Source organism: Symphalangus syndactylus, chromosome 11 (genome assembly GCF_028878055.3).
Source record: "Symphalangus syndactylus isolate Jambi chromosome 11, NHGRI_mSymSyn1-v2.1_pri, whole genome shotgun sequence".
NCBI classification, from domain to species: Eukaryota; Metazoa; Chordata; class Mammalia; order Primates; family Hylobatidae; genus Symphalangus; species Symphalangus syndactylus.
Genome location: NC_072433.2, coordinates 25880280 through 25904466, shown reverse-complemented (window position 1 = coordinate 25904466; position 24187 = coordinate 25880280). Strand labels below are relative to the sequence as shown.

At 52.4% G+C, this 24187-nt stretch overlaps 2 protein-coding genes across 9 annotated transcripts in view; one reads left to right on the top strand and one right to left on the bottom strand.

Annotated features, from left to right (window-relative positions):
- The window catches only part of RANBP10 (RAN binding protein 10), an 86391-nt gene extending 86154 nt beyond the window's left edge, over nt 1–237 (bottom strand). Inside the window, exon 1 of one of the 2 annotated variants that reach the window (XM_063611756.1) lies at nt 219–237. The gene's annotated coding sequence lies outside the window, so the exon portion shown is untranslated. Of the gene's footprint in view, nt 1–175; nt 195–218 lie in introns of those variants that run through there. The other variant, XM_055297585.2, reaches the window with a different exon arrangement.
- On the top strand, nt 195–24183 carry TSNAXIP1 (translin associated factor X interacting protein 1). Of its 7 annotated transcripts, none has more exons than XM_063611744.1 (18): nt 218–498; nt 8740–8852; nt 9439–9548; nt 9802–9932; nt 16294–16406; nt 16554–16680; nt 19665–19758; nt 20629–20825; nt 21178–21313; nt 21708–21877; nt 21933–22113; nt 22189–22319; nt 22477–22602; nt 22734–22886; nt 23005–23114; nt 23291–23417; nt 23514–23641; nt 23795–23940. In XM_063611744.1, the coding sequence occupies exons 1-17, from the start codon at nt 382–384 to the stop codon at nt 23622–23624; spliced, it is 2247 nt and encodes a 748-aa protein (XP_063467814.1). In that variant the 5' UTR covers nt 218–381; the 3' UTR covers nt 23625–23641; nt 23795–23940. The 7 variants fall into 7 exon arrangements, with proteins under 7 accessions (XP_055153555.1, XP_055153556.1, XP_055153557.1 ...); XM_063611743.1 differs by having other exon boundaries at nt 219–498; nt 23514–23620; nt 23795–24183; XM_055297577.2 differs by having other exon boundaries at nt 221–498; nt 21954–22113; nt 23514–23620; nt 23795–24183.
- The last annotated feature ends 4 nt before the right edge of the window (nt 24184–24187 follow it).

Here is a 24187-nt window from a genome sequence, read left to right as displayed (position 1 = left end):
ACTCCATACCCCACAATGCAGAGCTCTCGAGAGGCGGAGCAACTCGGGCTGCTAGCGAATTCTGGGAGATGTAGTACAACCCTCCTCAGCCATAAGCCTGTCCCATCGAGACGTCGGGACACCGAAAACTACAATTCCCGCCGGCAAAGCGGCTCCGGCCTTTCAGCACACTTACCCTCCCCATGGCCTCTGTTCATCCCCCTGCCTCAGTTCTGTACCTGGGGTCAAATCGGCTGTAGTAATTGACTCTCAGGGCACCCGCTGCCGGGTCCCAGTCCACCTTTGCTACTTGTCCTCCTCCCAGCCCTCGGGCGCTAGGCTCGGGGGCGTGGCGCATCCCTGACTCCGCCCTCGCCGCGGGGCCTCTGGGGCCTGGTCGCCATGGCGACGGGTTGTACACTACCACAGCTTCCCAGGCCGCGGGTGCTGATTGCCCGCCTGCCCGTGGGTCATGGCCTGCCAGCAGTCGCGGTGCCACAGCTTCTCGTCCGCGTCGAGGTAGGCGCTGGCAGGGATGAGGGCAGAGAGGAGGGTTTGAGTACTTCTAGAGAGGGAAATGGCACTTGATCCGGACCTCTGCACCTCCTGCTGGCCTCTGACCATTGATCTAGGGCTCCAGCACCACAGAGTCAATGGTTGCAGGAAAGGTTAGAATCGGGCTGATTTAGCCCAGTGAAGACGTTACGTGCTAGCAAAAGGGCAGGCGCACTTTATCATTACTAGTAACAACCAGCTTGTATTGAATGTACTATATGCTAAATGCTTTATATACCACATTTTTAAATATTTTATTTTTGAGAAAAGATCTCGCTCTGTCTCCCAGGCTGGAGTGCAGTGGCACTACTACGGCTCACTGCAGCCTCGACTTCCCGGGCTCAAGCGATCCTTCTACCTCAGCCTCCCGAGTAGCTGGGACTACAGACATGCGCCACCATCCTCGGCTAATTTTTGGTTGTTTCTTTGTTCGTCTGTTTTTTGTAAAGACGAGGTTTCACCACGTTGCCCAGGCTGGTTTCGAACTCCTAGACTCAAGCGACCCTCCCACTTCTTTTTTTTTTTTTTTTTTTTTTTTGAGACGGAGTCTCGCTCTGTCGCCCAGGCTGGAGTGCAGTGGCGCAATCTCGGCTCACTGCAAGCTCCCCCTCCCGGGTTCACGCCATTCTCCTGCCTCAGCCTCTCCGAGTAGCTGGGACTACAGGCGCCCGCCACCACGCCCGGCTAATTTTTTCTATTTTTTTAGTAGAGACGGGGTTTCACCATGGTCTCGATCTCCTGACCTCATGATCCGCCCGCCTCGGCCTCCCAAAGTGCTGGGATTACAAGCGTGAGCCACCGCGCCCGGCCGACCCTCCCACTTCGACCTCTGAAACTGAGATTACAAGCGTGAACCCCCACACCTGGCCTACGTACCATATTTAATCCTCACAACAACCGTATAAAGTAGTAATATTACCATTGCACAAGTAAAGAAATACTTTAGAAGCCTGGAGAGATCATCCTCTGGGTAGCTTCTGCCTGTACTCAGGTGTATAGCCTCTGGGTACTGCAAAATATGACCAGCTCCATCAGCCTGGAAAGCCATATATACGGATTAAAACAAAAATTTTGGCTAAATCGTTTTCTAGTTTTGGGACTTCAGAGAAGGCCCTTCAAGTTCCAGGCCTCAGCTTGTATATCTCAAACATTGGAATGATACAGCCCACCCCACAAACATTGTTGGGAACATTTAGGCAGAATATGTGAAGCTCTTGGCACAGTTCTTTTTTTTTTTGAGACGGAGTCTTTCTCTGTCCCGCAGGCTGGAGTGCGGTGGCGCGATCTCGGCTCACCGCAACCTCCACCTCCTGGGTTCACGCCATTCTCCTGCCTCAACCTCCCGAGTAGCTGGGACCACAGGCGCCCGCCAACACGCCCGGCTAATTTTTTTGTATTTTTAGTAGAGACGGGGTTTCACCGTGTTAGCCAGGATGGTCTCGATCTCCTGACCTCGTGATCCACCCGCCTCAGCCTCCCAAAGTGCTGGGATTACAGGCTTGAGCCACCGCGCCCGGCCTTTTTTTTTTTTTTTTTTTTTTCAGAAGGAGTCTTGCTCTGTCGCCCAGGCTGGAGTGCAGTGGCGCAATCTCGGCTCACTGCAAGCTCCACCTCCCGGGTTCACGCCATTCTCCTGCCTCAGCCTCCCTAATAGCTGGGACTACAGGCACCCGCCACCACACCCGGCTTTTTTTTTTTTTTTTTTTTGTATTTTTTAGTAGAGACGGGGTTTCACCGTGTTAGCCACAATGGTCTCGATCTCCTGACCTCGTGATCCGCCCGCCTCGGCCTCCCAAAGTGCTGGGATTACAGGCGTGAGCCACCGCACCCGGCCTGACACAGTTCTTGTATGTAATAGGCACCCAGTAAGTGTTGAATAAATGTAGTGTCCCTGCTTCTACTCATTCCCAATGGAAAAAAAAAAAAAATCTCCACCCAATCCCACCTAAACTCTCATCCTTCAGGGTCTGCTACCATGACAGAGAAAAGCCTACAAAAGTCCCTAAGAGGCCAGGCTCGGTGGCTCATGCCTATAATCCCAGCACTTTGGGAGGCCAAGCCGGGGGTTCACCAGATCAGGAGATCGAGACCATCCTGGCTAACAAGGTGAAACCCGGTCTCTACAAAATACAAAAAATTAGCTGGGCGTGGTGGTGGGTGCCTGTAGTCCCAGCTACTCAGGAGGCTAAGGCAGGAGAATGGCGTGAACCTGGGAGGCAGAGCTTGCAGTGAGCCAAGATCCTGCCACTGCACTCCAGCCTGGGCAACAGAGCAAGACCCCGTCTCAAAAAAAAAAAAAAAAACAATTAGCCGGGCATGGTGGCGGGCACCTGTAATCCCAGCTACTTGGGAGGCTGAGGCAGGAGAATCGCTTGAACCAGGGAGGCAGAGGGCAGAGGTTGCAGTGAGCCAAGATCACGCCACTGCACTCTAGCCTGGGCGACAGAGTGAGACTCCGTCTCAAAAAAAGGAAAAAGAAAGAGAGAAAAAGAATTGTTACCCAGCACAGGAATAATTTAGTAAACTGCCATTCTCTATGAAAAGGATATGAAGCAGACCCAGAAAGAGAATCCCCATCCATTTTAAGAAAGAAGCACAGGGCTGGTCATGATGGCTCATGCCTTTAATCCCAACACTTTGGGAGGCCAAGGTGGGAGGATCACTTGAGGTAAGGAGTTCAAGACCAGCCTGGGAAATATAGTAAGACCCTGTCCCTACAAATAATAATAATAATAAAAGTTTCAGCTACTCGGGAGGCTGAGGCAGGAGGATTACTTGAACCCAGGAGTTCAAGAGGTTGCAGTGAGCTATGATCACACTAGTGCCCTGTAGCCTGGGCAACAAAGCAAGACCCTATTTAAAAAAAATGGCTGGGCGTGGTGGCTCACGCCTGTAATCCCAGCACTTTGAGAGGCCAAGGTGGGTGGATCACGAGGTCAGGAGATCGAGACCATCCTGGCTAACATGGTGGAACCCCATCTCTACTAAAAACACACACAAAAATTAGCCGGGCGTGGTGGCGGGTGCCTATAGTCCCAGCTACTTGGGAGGCTGAGGCAAGAGAATGGCGTGAACCTGGGAGGCGGGGCTTGCAGTGAGCCAAGATCTCCCCACTGCACTCCAGCCTGGGTGACAGAGCGAGACTCCGTCTCAAAAAAAAAAAAAAAAAAAAGCACAGCCATACAGCCAGGCACGGTGGCTCACCCCTATAATCCTGTTACTTTGGGAGGCCAAGGCAGGCAGATTGCCTGAGCTCAGGAGTTCGAGACCAGGCTAGACAATATGGCAAAAACCCTGTTTCTAATAGCAATGCAAAATATTGGCCAGGCGCAGTGGCTCACGCCTGTAATCCCAGCACTTTGGGAGGCCAAGGTGGGCAGATTATGGAGTCAAGAGATCAAGACCATCCTGGCCAACATGGTAAAACCTCGTCTCTACTAAAAATACAAAAATTAGCCGGGTGTGGTAGCTTGCACCTGTAGTCCGAACTACTCGGGAGGCTGAGGCAGGAGAATCGCTTGAACCCAGGAGGTGGAGGTTGCAGTGAGCCGAGATCATGCCACTGCACTCCAGCCTGGCAGCAGAGCGAGACTCCGTCTCAAAAAAAAAAAAAGAAAATCAGCCAGGCATGGTGACGTGCGCCTGTAATCCCAGCTATTCTGGAGGCTGAGGCATGAGAATCGCTTGAACCCAGGAGGAGGAGGTTGCAGTGAGCTGAGATCTCACCACCGCATTCCAGCTGCCTGGGAGACAGAGCAAGACTCCGTCTCAAAAAAAAAAAAAAATAAATAAATAATACAAGCCGGGAGCAGTGGCTCATGCTTGTAATCCCAGCACTTTAGGAGTCTGAGGTGGGTGCATCATTTGAGGTCAGGAGTTCAAGACCAGCCTGGCCAACATGGTGAAACCCTGTCTCTACTAAACATACAAAAACTAGCCAGGCGGTAGTGGCATGCACCTGTAATCCCAGCTACTTGGGAGGCTGAGGCAGGAGAATTGCTTGAACCTGGGAGGCAGAGGTTGCAGTGAACCGAGATCGGGCCACTGCACTCCAGTCCGGGCAAGAGAGTGAGACCCTGTCTCAAAAAATAGTAAATAAATAAAATTTTAAAAAATACAAACATCATTAATCTACCATATTCCTTATTCACCAGTATTTAGTGATGTTGGGCCAGACTCACTGTTTCTTTTAGAGACACTGTGGTTGTCCTCATCCTTTCCCTTTAAAGAGGGGCAGCATGATGGATAGGCTAGACCTTGGCACTGTGGAACATGTCATCAGGACCCTCTGCAAGGGACCTTCGAATTGTGCATTTTCCTGGGGCAGGTTTCTCCTCCCTATTGGCTTTTCTCCTTTCACCCTCATAACCCTGGCACTTGGTGGATGGAACTCAGCAGCTTGCGTTCACTGAATACCAAGATACACCCCTGACAAACCTACTGCCTACTACCACTTAAATAACTGAGCTTGAGGCCGGGCGTGGTGGCTCACGTCTGTAATCCCAGCACTTTGGGAGGCTAAGGTGGACAGATCATGAGGTCAGGAGTACGAGACCAGCCTGACCAACACGGTGAAACCCCATCTCTACTAAAAATACAAAAATTAGCTGGGCGTGGTGGTGCTCACCTGTAATCCCAGCTACTCGGGAGGCTGAGGCAGGAGGATCACCTGAGCCCGGGAGGCAGAGGTTGCAGTCAGCCGAGATCATGCTACTGCACTCCTGCCTAGGCGACAGAGCCAGACTATGTCTCAAAAAATAATAATAAAAATAAATAAATAACTGAGTTTGGTCCAGCTTTGAGGTAGAAATATAAATGTTTCCCATTCCCCTCTGAGGGTTACCATAAAATATTTAACATAATACATCTTAAGCTTTTTTTTTTTTTTTTGAGATGGAGTGTCTCGCTCTGTTGCCCAGGCTGGAGTGCAGTGGCATGATCTCAGCTCACTGCAACCTCTGCCTCCTGGGTTCAAGTGATTCTCCTGCCCCAGCCTCCCAAGTAGCTGGGACTATAGGTGCGTGCCACCACACCTGGCTAATTTTTTGTATTTTTAGTAGACAGGGTTTCACCGTGTTAGCCAGGATGGTCTCGATCTCCTAAACTCATGATCTGCCCACCTCGGCCTCCCAAAGTGCTGGGATTACAGGCGTGAGCAACCACGCCCAGCCCAAGCATCCTAAGCTTTTTGGATAAGTGTACAGGCCCTAGCAGGTGTTTGGTTTGCCTTGTTTTAAGTCTGTTTTATAATGTTGTCTCCTTTGATATTCAAAACTAACAACATCTGTTACCTACTGAACTTTTCCATTCAACAGCTTCTCAGAATTTATAGAATTCCCCAATTTTCTTGCTTACCTTGCCTTTCCTGGTGATTCCAGCATGAGCAAGAACAGAGTTTGGAGAATTGATTAGTCTTTTTTCTTTTTTGAGATGGAGTCGCGCTATCACCCAGGCTGGAGTGCAGTGGTGCGATCTCGGCTCACTGCAGGCTCCACTTCCCAGGTTCACACCATTCTCCTGCCTCAGCCTCCCGTGTAGCTGGGACTACAGGCACCCGCCACCTTGCCTGGCTAATTTTTTGTATTTTTAGTAGAGATGGGGTTTCACCGTGTTGGCCAGGGTGGTCTCGATCTCCTGACCTCGTGATCCACCCGCCTCAGCCTCCCAAAGTGCTGGGATTACAGGTGTGAGCCACCGCGCCCTGCCCTTTTTTTTGAGACAGAGTCTCTCTGTGTTGCCCAGGCTGTAGTGCAGTGGCTCCATCTCGGCTCACTGCAACCTCTGACTCCCGGGTTCAAGAGATTCTCCTGCCTCAGCCTCCCGAGTAGCTGGGACTACAGGCGCCTGCCACCACACCCGGCTAATTTTTGTATTTTTTTTTGTAGAGACAGGGTTTCACTATGTTGGCCAGGCTGGTCTTGAACTCCTAACCTCGTGATTTGCCCACCTCTGCCTCCCAAAGTGCTGGGATTACAGGCTTGAGCCACCGCACCCAGCAAATAACAGATCAGTCTTTTTTTTTTTTTTTTTGAGACAGAGTCTCGCTGTCGCCCAGGCTGGAGTGCAGTGGCGCGATCTCGGCTCACTGCAGGCTCCGCCCCCCGGGGTTCACGCCATTCTCCTGCCTCAGCCTCCCGAGTAGCTGGGACTACAGGCGCCCGCCACCTCGCCCGGCTAATTTTTTGTATTTTTAGTAGAGACGGGGTTTCACCGTGTTAGCCAGGATGGTCTCGATCTCCTGACCTCGTGATCTGCCCATCTCAGCCTCCCAAAGTGCTGGGATTACAGGCGTGAGCCACCGCGCCCGGCCAACAAATCAGTCTTGATAAGAAGGTATTGATGGCCGGGCGTGGTGGCTCACGCTTGCAATCCCAGCACTTTGGGAGGCCGAGGCGGGCGGATCACGAGGTCAGGAGATCAAGACCACGGTGAAACCCCGTCTCTACTAAAAAATACAAAAAAAAAAAAAAAAAAAAAAAAATTAGCCGGGCGTGGTGGCAGGCGCCTGTAGTCCCAGCTACTCGGAGAGGCCGAGGCAGGAGAATGGCGTGAACCCGGGAGTCGGAGCTTGCAGTGAGCCGAGATTGCGCCACTGCACTCCAGCCTGGGCAACAGAGTGAGACTCTGTCTCAAAAAAAAAAAAAAAAAAATAGGCCCAGCACGGTGGCTCACACCCGTAATCCCAGCACTTTGGAAGGCTGAGGCGGGCAGATCACGAGGTCAGGAGATCGAGACCACCCTGGCCAACATGGTGAAACCCCATCTCTACTAAAAATACAAAAATTAGCCAGGCACGGTAGTGTGCACCTGTAGTCCCAGCTACTCAGGAGGCTGAGGCAGGAGAATTGCTTGAACCTGGGAGTCGGAGGCTGCAGTGAGCCGAGATCACGCCACTGCACTCCAGCCTGGGCAACAGAGTCAGACTCTGTCTCAAAAAAAAAAAAAAAAAAAAAAATTGGCTGGGTACAGTGGCTCACGCCTGTAATCCTAGCACTTTGGGAGGCCAAGGCAGGCGGATGACCTGAGGTCAGGAGTTTGAAACCAGAAATAAATAAAAATAAATAAATAGGCCGGGCGCGGTGGCTCACGCTTGTAATCCCAGCACTTTGGGAGGCCGAGGCGGGCGGATCACGAGGTCAGGAGATCGAGACCACAGTGAAACCCCGTCTCTACTAAAAATACAAAAAATTAGCCAGGCGTGGTGGCGGGCGCCTGTAGTCCCAGCTACTCGGAGAGGCTGAGGCAGGAGAATGGCGTGAACGCGGGAGGCGGAGCTTGCAATGAGCCAAGATTGCGCCACTGCACTCCAGCCTGGGTAAGAGAGCAAGACTCTGTCTCAAAAATAAATAAATAAATAAATAAATAAATAAATAATAAATAAATAAATAAATAAAAATAGAGGCAAAGTCTCACTATGTTGCTCAGGCTCGTCTCGAACTCCTGGGCTCAAGCGATCTGCCTGCCTTGGCTTCCCAAAGTGCTGGGATTACAGGCATAGCTACCACACCCATATGCACATCTAATTTTTTTTGTTTTCTTTCAGACAGACTTTTACTCTGTCACCCAGGCTGGAGTGCAGTGGTGTGATCTCGGCTCACTGCAACCTCTGCCTCCCAGATTCAAGTGATTCTTCTGCCTCAGCCTCCTGAGTAGCTGGAATTAGAGACACCCGCCACCACACCCAGCTAATTCTTATTTAAACTTCAGGCGGGTCATGGTGGCTCACACCTGTAATCCCAGCAGTTTGGGAGGCAGACGTGGGTGGATCATTTGAGGTCAGGTGTTCAAGACCAGCCTGGCCAACATGGTGAAACCCCATCTCTACTAAAAATACAAAAATTAGCTGGGCATGGTGGCAGGGGCCTGTAGTCCCAGCTACTCAGGAAGCTGAGGAAGGAGAATTGCTTGAACCCAGGAGGTGGAGGTTGCAGTGAGCTGAGATGGCGCCACTGCACTCTACCCTGGGTGACAGAGTGAGACTGCGTCTCAAAATAAATAAATAAATAAAATAAATTTCACAACTATGTAAGATAGGCAAAGCAAGAGTTGTCTCTGGCTGGGAGCAGTGGCTTACGCCTGTAATCCCAGCACTTTGGGAGGCCAAGGCAGGTGGATCATGAGGTCAGGAATTCAAGACCAGCCTGGCCAACACGGTGAAACCCCGTCTCTACTGAAAATACAAAAATTATCCATGCATGGTGGCAGATGCCTGTAATCCCAGCTACTCGGGATGCTGAGGCAGAAAATGGCTTGAACCTGCGAGATGGAGGTTGCAGGGGGCCGAGATGGCACCACTGCACTCCAGCCTGGGTGACAAGGTAAGAGTCGGTCTCAAAAAAAAAAAAAAAGTTGTCCCCAATTATTTCTGAAGAAACCAGGCTAAGAAATACTAAATGACTTGCTCGAGGGTGATCCTATTAGAACCCCAGATGTCAGCCCTTAGACCCTATCATAAGTCGCCAGTAAGTGCAGGATTCAGACTCACACCCCAGATCCTGGACCCCAGACCTTGTGCTTCTTGTCCTACAGCACCTGCCCTTTGTATCACAGCCCCAGAGTGTGCCAGAGTTGTGTACGTGAAACCAATATCACAGCCACAGTTGAACACTGAACCGAAGTATAGGCCCATGGGGTTCTCTGGGTTCATGGGGAGGATGTCCTGCTGCTGCAGTAGTTGGTGAAATTTTGGTGATGAAAAGAATGTTTCTGGGAATGTAAGCAAATGGTTTGGACCCAAGACCAGGGACTTGCTTGGCAGTTTCTCTGGGAATCCGGAAGCATCACTGGGAAGACCCAGAGCCTGGCTCGGGGAGACGGCTATGCCTTGTGGATCTAGGAAGGATGGGGGTTCTCTTCCCACTCTGGACTCTGTCACCCACCATCAGCTTTCCCTTCTCTGTGCAGATTACAGCCACAGCCTTCAGGAGTGACCATAAACGAATCCTTTCTCACAGAAGACAAGAACACCCAGAATTGCAAGCTTCTTCAGAAACGAAGGACACTGGTTAGTGATAGTGTTGTTTTGGAACCCCAAATGTCAGCCCCCAGACCCTATCCGTCTCCCTTCCTGCAACCCAAGAGTACCACCCACCTGAAACATGCCCACCTGAAACATGCCCACCTGAAACATGCCCACCAGAGTGGCTTCTTCTCAGTCAGAGAGTGTGGCTCAGAGAGGCCAGGCCCACCAGGCTTTGGGGAGAAGGGTGTACACTGGCTGCCTGCTCCTCACCTGAAAAGCCTTCCCGGATCTCCCTAGGCAGAGAGAACTCGCCTCTGCCCACAGACATCCCTCCCCTGCAGCTCAGCATTCTGCAGCGGACCTCACTTCTCATCCCTCCTGCCAACACACCAGGCACTGTGCTACCTGCTGGGACGGTCATACCAGATCTGCCAAGGTCCTTCAAGGCTGTGACTGTATCTTTCTGTCTTTACGGCCCTAGTATCTAACATGCTACCTGAATGTCTGCCAAATGTTGATAGCTCCATAATTGCTGAGTAGGTGTGTGAAGGCAGGAGGAAAGAGATGCGTCTCTACCATGTTCACTCTGGATCTTTCCGCCATTCCTCTTTTTTAAAGTTTGTATATAAAAATGAATGCTAGGCCGGGCGCGGTGGCTCACGCTTGTAATCCCAGCACTTTGGGAGGCCGAGGCGGGCAGATCACAAGGTCAGGAGATCGAGACCACGGTGAAACCCCGTCTCTACTGAAAATACAAAAAAATTAGCTGGGTGTGGTGGCGGGCGCCTGTAGTCCCAGCTACTCCGAGAGGCTGAGGCAGGAGAATGGTGTGAACCCGGGAGGCGGAGCTTGCAATGAGCCGAGATTGCGCCACTGCACTCTAGCCTGGGCGACAGAGCAAGACTCCGTCTCAAAAAAAAGAAAAAAAAAAAAAAAAAAGAATGCTGTACCAAGGTATCAGAAGAGAAATGAAATTTAAATTAAAAAAAAAGAGCTGGGCACAGTGACTCATGCCTATAATCCCAGTGCTCTGGGAGGCCGAGGCAGGCGGATCACCTGAGGTCAGGAGTTTGACCAGCTTGGCCAACATGGCGAAACCCCATATCTACTAAAAATACAAAAATTAGTCATGCATGGTGGTGCATCTGTAGTCCCAGCTACTCAGGAGGCTGCGGCACGAGAATCGCTTTAACCTGGGACGTGGATGTTGCAGTGAGCCAAGATCACACCACTGCACTCCAGCCAAAGACTCCATCTCAAAAAAAAAAAAAAAAAAGAATGCCGTCTTTTTTTTTGAGACAGGCTTTTGCCTGTCAGGGTGCAGTGGTGCAATTATGGCTTGCTGCAGTCTCAAATGCCTGGGCTCAAGTGATTCTCCTACCTCACCCTCCCAAGTAGCTGGAACTATAGGCACATGCCACCACACCCAGCTAATTTTTTTTGGTGGGGGGGGAACAGAGTTTTGCTCTGACAATCCAGCTGGAGTGCAGTGGCACAAACACAGCTCACTGCAGACTCCACCTCCCACGCTGAACCTATCCTCCCACTCAGCCTCCTGAGTAGCTGAGACTACAGGAGTGCGCCACCACACCTGGCTATTTTTTGTATTTTTTGTAGAGGCAGAGTCTAAACTACGTTGCCCAAGCTGGTCTTGAACTCCTGGGCTCAAGCAATCCTCCTTCCGTGGCCTCCCAAAGCACCAAAGCACTAGGATTACAGGTGTGAGCCACCACACCAAGCTCAATACTGTTTTTTTTTTTTTTTTTTTTGAGATGGAGTCTTGCTGTGTCACCCAGGAAGTAGTACAGTGGTGCGATCTCGGCTCACTGCAACCTCCGCCTCCTAGGTTCAAGTGATTATCCTACCTCAGCCTCCTGAGTAGCTGGGATTACAGGTGCACACCACCACGCCCGGCTAATTTTTTTTTTTTTGAGATGGAATCTTGCTCTGTCACCCAGGCTGGAGTGCAGTGACGCAATCTCGGCTCACCGCAAGCTCCGCCTCCCGGGTTCACCCCATTCTCCTGCCTCAGCTTCCCCAGTAGCTGGGACAGATGCCCGCCAACACGCCTGGCTAATTTTTTTGTATTTTTAGTAGAGATGGGGTTTCACCGTGTTGGCCAGGATGGTCTCGATCTCCTAACCTCGTGATCCGCCCGCCTTAGCCTCCCAAAGTGCTGGGATTATAGGTGTGAGCCACCATGCTCGGCCACGCCCGGCAAATTTTTGTATTTTTAGTAAAGACAGGGTTTCATCATGTTGGTCAGGCTGGTCTCCAACTCCAGACCTCGTGATCTGCCTGCCTCGGCCTCCCAAAGTGCTGGGATTACAGGCGTGAGCCACTGTACCTGGCCCCAATGCTGTCTTATTAAGTACTTTTGGGCTCTTGTTGATATGATCATAGGATTGTTATTAATCAGCAAATAGCCATTGTCCAAATCTCATAAAGGAAAAAACACATTTGAGTAAACTTACAACTCTGGCTCACAGTGGAACAGCACGGGCTGTATGGTGATTTTCCTTGTGTGACCGTGACCCTCGTGGGGAATTTGGAAACACATGGGCCACACACTTTCTGGGGCTGGGGACTCCCAACACCCCTGCGGGAGTGACTCCAGGGAGGAGAAAGGTGGGGGTCAGTATGGATTATTCGCAGAGACCAAGCGCAGCCCAAAAGACCTGATGACTAGGGGAAAGCTCTGAGGCTCCAGGGCAGCGTTCTCAGCTGCCACCTTCTGTGGGCCAGGCTTTTTCATTCTCACTTTCTTTTGCGCGGCATCAACCACCAGAGGGCAGTGTTCCCTCCCGCCGTCCCTCCGGGGCCGTCTTCCCGTTTTTACCTACAGGGGGAAGCAGAGAGCACGGAGCGCCCGGGAGCACTACGTTCCAGCCACCCGGGCGGAGATCCCTCAGCTGTTAATAACCTAGCCAAGACGCGGCATGGCAGCTAGCTCTCCAGCTTCCACTCGCCTCTGCAAGCAAAGGAGGGTAGCCACATTTTCTCTCGGTAGAAACAGTAGACAGAACACGAGGACTGGTCTTTTTTTTATATATTAATTAATTTATTTATTTTTTCAGACGGAGCCTCGCTCCTCGCCCAGGCTGGAGCGCAGTGGCACAATCTTGGCTCACTGCAACCTCCGCCTCCCAGGTTCAAGCGATTCTCCTGCCTCAGCCTCCCGAGTAGCTGGGACTACAGGCACGTGTCACCACACCTGGCTAATTTTTTGTGTTTTTAGTAGACACGAAGTTTCACCGTGTTAGCCAGGATGGTCTCGGTCTCCTGACCTCGTGATGTGCCCGCCTTGGCCTCCCAAAGTGCTGGGATTACAGGCGTAAGCCACCGCGCCCGGCCAAGGACTGGTCTTTTACAAGTCTGAAAAATGGCCGGGCGCGGTGGCTCACGCTTGTAATCCCAGCACTTTGGGAGGCCGAAGTCGGTGGATCACCTGAGGTCAGAGGTTCGAGACCAGCCTGGGCAACATGGTGAAACCCCGTTTCTACTAAAAATACAAAATTAGCTGGGCATGGTGGTGCGTGCCTGTAGTCCCAGCTCTTCGGGAGGCTGAGGCAGGAGAATTGCTTGAACTTGGGAGGTGGAGGTTGCAGTGAGCCAAGATCGTACCACTGCGCTCCAGCCTGGGCAACAGAGTGAGGCTCCGTCTCAAGATAAATGAATAAATAAAAACAAATAATAAAAAATAAAAGTCTGGGCTGGGCGCAGTGGCTCACACCTGTAATCCCAGCATTTTGGGAGGCTGAGGCGGGCAGATCACTAGGTCAGGAGTTCAAGACCAGCCTGGCCAACATGGTGAAACCCCATCTCTACTAAAAATACAAAAATTAGCTGGGTGTGGTGGCATGCGCCTGTAATTCCGGCTACCCAGGAGGCTGAGGCAGGAGCATCACTTGAACCCAGGAGGTGGAGGCTGCAGTGAGCAGAGATTGTGCCACTGCACTCCAGCCTGGGTGACAGAGGGAGACTCAGTCTCAAAAAAAATAAATAAATAAAATTCTGAAAAACAAGGCTGGCTCACACCTGTAATCCTAACACTTTGGGAGGCCAAAGAAGGAAGACTGCTTGAGACCAGGAGTTTGAGACCAGCCTGGCAACACAGGGAGATTTCATCTCTACGAAAAAGATTTTTTAAATTAACCAGGAGTGGTGGCGTACCCATTAGTCCTAGCTACTCGGGAGACTGAAGTGGGAGGATCTCTTGAGCCCAGGAGTTTGTAGTTACTGTGAGGTGTTATTGGGTCACTGCACTCCAGCCTGGGTGACAGAGTAAGACCCTATCTCTAAGAAAAAAATAAAAAATAAACTCCCAGGTGTCTTCCAGGGTTATTTTGTGCTTTTATAAAAATTAGGCTGGACATCGTGACTCAAGCCAGTAATCCCAGCACTTTGGGAGGACAAGGTAGGAGGATCTCTTGATCCCAGGAGAGTTCGAGAAGCCCAGCCTGGGCAACATAGTGAGACCCCATCTCTCCATCTCTTTTTTTTTTTTGAGTCAGAGTCTCTCTCTGTCGCCCAGACTAGAGTACAGTCGTGCGATCTCTGCTTACTGTAGCCTCTGCCTCCAGGGTTCAAGCAATTCTTCTGCCTCGGCCTCCGGAATAGCTGGGATTACAGGTGTGCACCACCAGGCCTGGCTAATTTTTTATTTTTAGTAGAGATGGGGTTTTAACATGTTGGCCAGGCTGGTCTCAAATTCCTGGCCTCAGGTTATCTGCCTCCCTCTGCCTCCCAAAGTGCTGGGAATCAGGCGTGAGCCGGGCGCTGTGGCTCACACTTGTAATCTCTACTAAAAATACAAAAGAAGTGGGCATGGTGGCAGGCCAGCTACTCGGGAGTCTGAGGCAGGAGAATCGCTTGAACTCAAGAGGCAGAGCTGCAGTGAGTAGAGATCGCGCTACTGCACTCCAGCCTGGGCAACAGAGTGTGACTCCATCTCAAATAAATAAATAAATACATACATATAAACATACATACATAAAATTACATCCATTTTGATAGTCTTTTTTTTTTTTTTTTTGAGATGGAGTTTCACTCTTGTCCCCGCGGCTGGAGTGTAATGGGTCGATCCCAGCTCACTGCAACCTCTGCCTCCCAAGTTCAAGCGATTCTCCTGCCTCAGCCTCCCTAGTAGCTGGGAATACAGGCACGCGCCACCGTATTTTTAGTAGAGATGGAGTTTCACCATGTTGGCCAGGCTGGTCTCAAATTCCTGACCTCAAGTGATCTGCCCACCTTGGCCTCAAAGTGCTAAAAGTCGCACACCTTGGCCTCCCAAACTGCTGGGATTACAGGCATGAGCCACTGTGCCCAGCCAGAATAGCTAATCTTTATTGAGTTCCTAGCAAGTACCAGGGTCCATGTAAAGCACACATTATGCTTTCTCTCTTTTTTTTTTTTTTTTTTTTTTGAGACAGAGTTTTGTTCTTGTGGTCCAGGCTGGAGTGCAATGGTGTGATCTCGGCTCACCGCAACCTCTGCTTCCCGGGTTCAAGGGATTCTCCTGCCTCAGCCTTCCGAGTAGCTGGGACTATAAGCACACGCCACCACACCCGGCTAATTTTTTTTTTTTTTTTTTTTTGAGACCGAGTCTCGCTCTGTCGCCAGGCTGGAGTGCAGTGGCGCAATCTTGGCTCACTGCAAACTCCGCCTCCTGGGCTCATGCCATTCTCCCGCCTTAGCCTCCCGAGTAGCTGGGACTACGGGCACCCACCCCACGCCCAGATAATTTTGTTTTTGTATTTTTATTATTTTTATTTATTTATTTATTTTGAGACGGAGTCTCGTTCTGTCACTCAGGCTGGATGGAGTGCAGTGGGGTGATCTCCACTCACTGCAAGCTCCGCCTCCCGGGTTCACGCCATTCTCCTGCCTCAGCCTCCAGAGTAGCTGGGATTACAGGTGTCCAACACCACGCCCGGCTAATTTTTTGTATTTTTAGTAGAGACGGGGTTTCACCGTGCTAACCAGGATGGTCTCAATCTCCTGACCTCGTGATCCACCCACCTTGGCCTTCCAAAGTGCTGAGATTACAGGCATGAGCCACTGTGCCCGGCCTAATTTTTTTTTGTATTTTTAGTAGAGATGGGGTTTCACCCTGTTAGCCAGGATAGTCTTGATCTCCTGACCTCGTGATCCACCCACCTCAGCCTCCGAAAGTGCTGGCGTGAGCCACCGTGCCCGACTGTGCTTTCTCATTGCATCCTCACATCAATACACTGTGACGAAGACTACCATCATCCCTATTTTACAGACGTGAGAACTAAGACTCAGAGAAGTTGTGACATAGCTAATAAGGGACATTTGAGACTTAACCCCAGTCTTCTCTAACTCAAGAACCCACAGTCTTAATTGTGAACCATGTTGAGAGATGTTTGTAAAACACATCAGAGCTGGCCAAGCGCGGTGGTTCACGCTTGTAATCCCAGCACCTTGGGAGGCCAAGGTGGGTGGATCATGAGGTCAGGAGTTCAAGACCAGCCTGGCCAAGATGGTGAAACCCCGTCTCTACTAAAAATACAAAAATTAGCTAGGCGTGGTGGTGAGTGCTTGTAATCTCAGCTACTCGGGAGGCTGAGGCAGAGAATAGCTTGAACCCGGGAGTCAAAGGTTGCAGTGAGCCAAGATCGTGCCACTGCACTCCAGCCTGGGCGACAGAGCAAGACTGTCTCAAAAAAAAAAAAAAAAAAAAAAAAAGTCAGGACTGGGGGAGGAGAGATGGAGAGAAACATTAGGAAGGGAAGCAATGTTGCCATGGCAACCCCACTTGTCCCTCCCTGCAGACTGGTCAGTTCTCCATGGGTGGGCACCTGTCCCCATGGCCCACATACACCAGTGGCCAGACCATTTTGCAAAATCGAAAACCCTGTTCAGATGACTACTGGAAGCGAGTAGGGTAAGCCAGGGTCAGTCCCATGGTGGGTGGGCTGGCATGGGCCAGGCTTTGGGCCAGGAGACAGGGCAGGGGCATGTGTTGCCCCAGACTGAGGGCACAAGGGTCCCGTGGGGGTGCTGGCCACATATCAGCCACTGTCCCCTGCAGGAGCTGCCAGCAGCACCCCTTTCGCACTGCCAAGCCCCGGTACTTGGAGGAACTGGAAAACTACCTACGCAAGGAGCTCCTCCTGCTGGATCTGGGCACAGATTCCACCCAGGAAATAAGGCTGCAGGTCAGAGCCACAGAAGAAACTTGGGGAGGGAGGGGGAAGGGTGGGAAGAAGCTTCACCTACTGGCCAGGCACGGTGGCTCACGCCTGTAATCGCAGCACTTTGGGAGGCCAAGGCAGGTGGATCACCTGAGGTCAGGAGTTCAAGACCAGCCTGGCCAACATGGCGAAACCCTGTCTCTACTAAAAGTACAAAAATTAGCTGGGCATGGTAGTGGGTGACTGTAGTCCCAGCTACTCAGGAGGCTGAGGCAGGAGAATCGCTTGAACCCGGGAGGCAGCGGTTGCAGTGAGACGAGATCACACCACTGCACTCCAACCTGGGCGACAAGAGTGAGACTCCGTCTCAAAAACAAAGAAAAGCTTCACCTACAAGGACTGAGCACCTCAGACCTTCAGGGGAAACCCTCCTCTCCCAGCTCTCCTGGGTCTCCTTCCCTGAACAGAAGCATGAAACATCCTATGAAAATGCCAGTGAGGCCGGGCACAGTGGCTCATGCCTGTAATCCCAGCACTTTGGGAGGCTGAGGCAGGAGGATCGCTTGAGGTCAGGAGTTCAAGACCAGCCTGATCAACATGGTGAAACCCTGCCTCTACTAAAAATACAAAACCTGCAGTGGTGGTGCACACCTGTAGTCCCAGCTACTCAGGAGGCTGAGGCAGGGGAATTGCTTGAACCTGGGAGGCAGAGGTTGCAGTGAGCCAAGATCATGCCACTGCACTACAGCCTGGGCAATGGAGCGAGACTCTGTCAAAAGAAAAAAGAAGGCCAGGCATGGTGGCTCACACCTGTAATCCCAGCACTTTGGGAGGCCGAGGCAGGCAGATCACCAGGTCAGGAGATCGAGACCATCCTGGCTAACATGGTGAAACCCTGTCTCTACTAAAAATACAAAAAAATTAGCCAGGTGTGGTGGCAGGCACCTGTAGTCCCAGCTGCTCGGGAGGCTGAGGCAGGAGAATGGCATGAACCTGGGAGGTGGAGCTTGTAGTGAGCCAAGTTCATGCCAGTGCACTCCAGCCTGGGCGACAGAGTGAGACTCCATCTCAAAAAAAAAAAAAAAAAAGAAAACTCCAGTGAGCAGGCAAGGCTGCAATGTGGATCCGAATGTCTCCTGAGGCTGGAGTTTCCTCATCTGAGTCAGGTGGCCTGGATGCTGTGCCCAGTCCCTGCAGCTCTATGATCCCCAGTACCCAGGTTGGGCCACTAGACATCAGTGAATGGAGCCTGACTGCTGGCAGTTGGGCAAGCAGGGGTCACACCGTGTTTACCAGCCCAGTGGCAACAACCCCAAGCTTAAGGAACCAGCCCAGATGCATAAGGAGGGAGGGAGGAAGAGAGAGAGAGAGACCAGATCTAACCCAGATTCCAGTGTATATTAGGGAGAGAATCACCAAATCTGCTCAAACAAGGATGATGACAGAGGATCCCTGCCTTTTGACTTAGTCATTGACTAAAGCATTTACTGAGCACTGGCTATGTGCAAGTGCAAGGCCCTGGGCTGGGGCCTTACATCGATCTCCCGAACAGATAAGGAAGAAAGCATACCACTATGGCATACTGGGGCTAGGCTTCAAACTTAGGGCTGACTCTGGAGACTATGTTCATTTCAGTGAGCAGTGCTGCCTCCAGAAACCTCCCATGCGTCCAAATGGGACAGAGGACCACACCCCTACTTGCATGTCAGGATGCAAGGGTACAACCTTCAATCTCCTGAATCTACCAGGCTCTAAGATGGGGAGAGGTTACAAGTGAGAGGCCAATGATGCAGTGTCTAGAAGACAAGAGGCTGGCTTCCTGGAGAGCCAGAGAGGGGCTCAGGCACAGAATGGAGGTCTGTCCATGGTCATGGCAGTCCACTAGGCCTCAGAGATAGCATCAGGACAGGCCTCCAGAGAGCTGCCCCCCAGACTCTGTGGCACTGTGAGGTACCTGGGTGGTATCTAGGGCATTTACTTGAATATAAGTGACCTGGCAGCCTCATGCCGGAATACCACTAAGCCCAGTAAAGAAAGACACAGGGCTGGCCGGGCGCGGTGGCTCACGCTTGTAATCCCAGCACTTTGGGTGGCCGAGGCGGGCGGATCACGAGGTCAGGAGATCGAGACCATGGTGAAACCCTGTCTCTACTAAAAAAATACAAAAAATTAGCCAGGCGTGGTGGTGGGCGCCTGTAGTCCCAGCTACTCAGAGAGGCTGAGGCAGGAGAATGGTGTGAACCCGGGAGGCAGAACTTGCAGTGAGCCAAGATCGCGCCACTGCACTCCAGCCTGGGTGACAGAGCGAGACTCCGTCTCCAAAAAAAAAAAAGAAAGACACAGGGCCGGGCACAGTGGGTCACACCTGTAATCCCAGCACTTTGGGAGGCTGAGGTGGGTGGATCACGAGGTCAGGAGATCGAGACCATCCTGGCTAACATGGTGAAACCCTGTCTCTACTAAAAATACAAAAATTAGCCAGGATGGCCGGGCGCGGTGGCTCACGCTTGTAATCCCAGCACTTTGGGAGGCCGAGGCGGGCGGATCACGAGGTCAAGAGATCGAGACCACGGTGAAACCCCGTCTCTACCAAAAATACAAAAAATTAGCCGGGCGCGGTGGCGGGCGCCTGTAGTCCCAGCTACTCGGAGAGGCTGAGGCAGGAGAATGGCGTGAACCCGGGAGGCGGAGCTAGCAGTGAGCCGAGATTGCGCCACTGCACTCCAGCCTGGGCGACAGAGCGAGACTCCGTCTCAGAAAAAAAAAAAAAAAAAAATTAGCCAGGCGTGGTGGCGCATGCCTGTAATCCCAGCTACTCAGGAGGCTGAGGCAGGAGAATCACTTGAACCTGGGAGGCAGAGGTTGCAGTGAGCCGAGATTGCACCACAGCACTCCAGCCTGGGTGACAGAGCGAGACTCCATCTCAGGAAAAAAGAAAAAGAAAAACAGTTCCCCACTAAGGTTGGCAGCTGTGGGCCAGGAGATGATGGGTTCCCTTTTCTTGCCAGCCTTACAGAGAGATCTTTGAGTTCTTCATAGAGGACTTCAAAACGTACAAGCCATTACTATCCTCCATCAAGAATGCATATGAGGGGATGCTGGGTAAGAATGCACCTCCTGCCAGGCGCAGTGGCTTACGCCTGTAATCCCAGCACTTTAGGAGGCCGAGGCGGTGGATCATTTGAGGTCAGGAGTTTGAGACCAGCCTGGCCAACATGGTGAAACCCTGTCTCTACTAAAAACACACAAAAATTAGCTGTGCATGGTGGCTCACACCTGTAATCCCAGCTACTTGGGAGACTGAGGCAGGAGAATTGCTTGAACCTAGGCGGTGGAGGTTGCAGTGAGTTGAGATCACGCCACTGCACTCCAGCCTGGGCAAAAGAACAAGACTCCATCGCAAAAAAAAAAAAAAAAAAAAAAAAGGGAATGCAGCTCCCCTCCTTGTCCCAGCCTGGAAGGGGTGGAGAAGATCCTATTCAACCTTCTGGTGCTCCATAGCAGGGCTGGGGCAGCTACCAACTGGGCCTTGAGGTCACCAAGGCCCCTCAGCTATTCTGCACAGACTGTTCCGTGATAGGGCACCCCAGAGCACCTGACCACCCCTGTCATTGAGAAGCACAGTGGGGCAGTCCCTGTTGACAAGGGAGTGAACCCCAGGAGAGAGTCAGCACCTCTGGGAGTCAGCAGGCTTGCCAGGCTCAGGAGGTGCAGGACATGGTGCAGTTGCAGGACTTAAGGCTGTAGGGGAAAGGACATAGGAGAGACCCCGGTCTTCATCTGAACTCTGCCCTTGGTTTAAAGTCAAGTGCAGGAAGGCCTGAAACAGGGACCATGGCTTTGAACAAGGCATGCAGAGATTCTTGGGGTTTGCAAGCGACATAGCCACTCACCCATGACCTTAGGGTCTGTGTCTTCTGGCTGTTTGTTCTCCATGGCCCCAAAGCAGCTCTCCCACCTGTCTCTGCTTAGCCCACCAAAGGGAGAAGATTCGGGCTCTAGAGCCCCTGAGGGCCAAGCTTGTCACTGTGAATGAGGACTGCAATGAGAGGATCCTGGCCATGAGAGCTGAGGAGAAGCATGAAATCTCCCTGCTCAAGAAAGAGAAGATGAACTTGCTAAAACTCATCGACAAAAATAATGAGGAGAAGATTTCATTGCAGAGTGAGGTGAATGGAAGCGGTGTGATGACCAAGTCCCCGAATTCCTGCCAACCCCACCACAAGGGTGACCCCCTACCCCGCTCTGCCTTTCTACAGGGAGTGACACACTGAGCCACCACCTTCCCCGAGAGCCTTGCTAACTCCACCCACTGCCCTGCTGCTAGGCTCAGCACTTTCCCCACAGGGGGAAGCACTGGCACCTTGCCGAATTCTCAGAAATGGCCAATCTCCTCCTTCTTTCACCTTTCCTGTTCAGTCCCTGATGGGGCCCCCCAGCACCCAGCCCACTCCCTGGGGTGACCAGCTGCATACAGGGGTCCAGGGGCAGCCCCTGACCACACAGCCACCTTCTCATCAGGTGACCAAACTGAGGAAGAACTTGGCTGAGGAATACCTGCACTACCTCAGTGAGCGAGATGCCCGCAAGATCCTCATCGCAGACCTGAATGAGCTGCGGTACCAGCGGGAGGACATGTCATTAGCCCAGTCGCCAGGTAAGCCTGAATCAGGAATCGGGTTTCTCTCTTCTCTGAGACGCTGGAGGAGTCTGGTCTCACCCCTAAGCCCCATTCATTCAACATTCCTAAGACCTTCTCATTCCATAACCGTTCAGAGGGGAGATGTCCCTGCCTCCCCCAGGGCTATGTATCTTCTGAGTTGAACTGCAAATTGTAGGAACACAGTTGGTAGCTGAGGCAGCCTAGGCTCCCAGTGGGCTGGACAGGCCTGGTACTCAGTTTCCTGGGCTTCTAGACTTTAGCCTGAAACCCTAGGCTGGTAGTGCTGTAGGCAAGACCCAGGAAACCCCAAACAGGAAGGGCAGAGGGCTTCAGGCAACCCCTGAGAAAGCCATGGTGACACAGGCTGGTGGACCCCCTCCCCTGGCAGGCATCTGGGGGGAGGACCCGGTGAAGTTAACCCTGGCTCTTAAGATGACCCGGCAAGACCTGACCCGCACACAGATGGAACTCAACACCATGAAGGCCAACTTTGGAGATGTGGTCCCCAGGAGGGACTTTGAAATGCAGGAAAAGACCAACAAGGATCTTCAGGAGCAGGTGCTGGCAGGCAGGGCCAGGAGGGTAGGACAGGGTCTCACAGGTGGGGGGCCAGGGCCAATGTCCTTGCCCACAGCTGGACACCCTGAGAGCCAGCTACGAGGAGGTTCGCAAGGAACATGAGATCCTGATGCAGCTGCATATGAGCATGCTGAAGGAGCGGGACCAATTCTTCTCTGAGCTGCAGGAGATCCAGCGCACTTCCACGCCGCGGCCTGACTGGACCAAGTGCGAAGGTGAGGGCAGCCGGCGGGGCCCCAGGTCCTGCTTACATGTGGGCCCGGACTCCAGCTCCCTCTCCCCACATGCAGATGTGGTGGCTGGGGGCCCAGAGCGCTGGCAGATGCTGGCTGAGGGCAAGAACAGCGACCAGCTGGTGGACGTGCTCCTGGAAGAGATTGGCTCGGGGCTGCTGCGGGAAAAAGACTTCTTCCCTGGTCTGGTAGGGTAGGCCCCAGGAGTGGGGCTTGGGCCAGAGTCAGAACAGCCATGCCCTGCTGCTCAGACAAGCTTTTGGGGAACCAACTGAAGCTCTTCGCTGACTGGGGGTGGGGCCACAGATGGGTCCAGAGATGAGCTGATATCCTCCTCCCTCCTAGGGCTATGGGGAAGCCATCCCTGCTTTTCTTCGGTTTCATGGCCTTGTGGAGAACAAGAAGCCAAGCAAGAAGGACGTGGTCAACCTCCTCAAGGATGCCTGGAAGGAACGTCTTGCTGAGGAGCAGGTCAGATCTCACCAGCCACTCTGGCCCAGCGTGGTCTTCAGATCCAGAGTCCTCTGCAGGTCCAGAGGTGCCAGGGATGAGGGCCAACCAACCCTAAGGCAGGATGACTGAGCATTTCCTCGATCCCGCAGAAAGAGACGTTCCCAGATTTCTTCTTCAATTTCCTGGAGCATCGCTTTGGGCCCAGTGATGCCATGGCCTGGGCTTACACTATTTTTGAAAATATCAAGATCTTCCACTCCAACGAGGTTATGAGTCAGTTCTATGCAGTCTTGATGGGAAAGGTGAGCTGGGGCCTATTCCCCTTGGGGAGACTGAGAGCGGTCTTTGTCCCTAGCATAGACCAGCTTTGCCCCCACCACTCCCAGGAACAGCAAGTGAATAATGCTTCTCTCCTTATAGCAGAGTGAGAATGTGTATGTCACCCAGAAGGAGACAGTAGCCCAGCTGCTGAAGGAAATGACAAATGCTGACAGTCAGAACGAGGGGCTACTAACCATGGAGCAGTTCAAGTGAGAGGCCAGTCCAGGCCACCCCCAACTCCTACCCAACTGTTCCTGCATCTGCAGGGAAAAGGGGCACCTGGTGGGAAGGGCCACAGCCTCGGAACTCACTCCATTTTGAGCACTAGGGAGAGGCACAAGTAGGCCTCAGCAGGTCCCTGTTGGCCCTCGTGTCTCCCCTACAGCACTGTCCTCAAGAGTACCTTCCCTCTCAAGACAGAAGAGCAAATCCAGGAGCTGATGGAGGCAGGGGGCTGGCATCCCAGCAGCAGCAATGCAGACTTGCTTAACTACCACTCACTGTTTATGGAGGTGGGTGTGTGGGGTCCGGGGACTGGCCTGGCCCCTGCCCTAGCCTTGGCTGGACCCTAGCCAATGTGCCCTCCCCCGACTTGTGGCCCCTCCCAGGATGAGGAGGGCCAGAGTGAGCCCTTTGTGCAAAAACTCTGGGAACAATACATGGATGAGAAGGATGAGTACTTACAGCAGCTAAAGCAGGAGCTGGGCATAGAACTGTGAGTGACCCTCATCCATAGGCGAGTCCCACAGGCTGGGCCCCTGAAGCCCCTGGGTCTCCCTGTGCACCATGCACCATCCACTGCTCAGCCCAGCACAGAGAAGGGCACCTGGGAGTCTGGGGCACGGAGAGGAGGGGTCAGGGCCTGTCACTCTCTTTTCCTGTGGGGCAGCCATGAGGAAGTGACTCTGCCCAAGCTGCGAGGGGCCCTGATGACCATCGACCCCAGCCTGGACAAGCAGACTGTGAACACCTATGTGAGCCAGGCCTTCCAGCTCCCTGAGTTGGAAATGCCAGAGGAGGGTGACGAGAAGGAAGAAGGCGTGGTGGAAATCCTCCAGATTGTCCTGGAGCGGCTTCAGGTGATTGACATCAGGCGTGTGGGACCTCGAGAGCCAGAGCCTGCAAGCTAGGAACCTGTGGGCAGCCTGCATGCTCCAGTCCTGCTAACCCCTAGCTTTTAGTATAAAAGTGTTTGTCTGAACCCATGCCATTCTCCAGACTGTGCTGGGGAGTTGTGGGGGGGAATCAGTCCCTGCCTGGCTGGCCCCAGAACATGCACCAA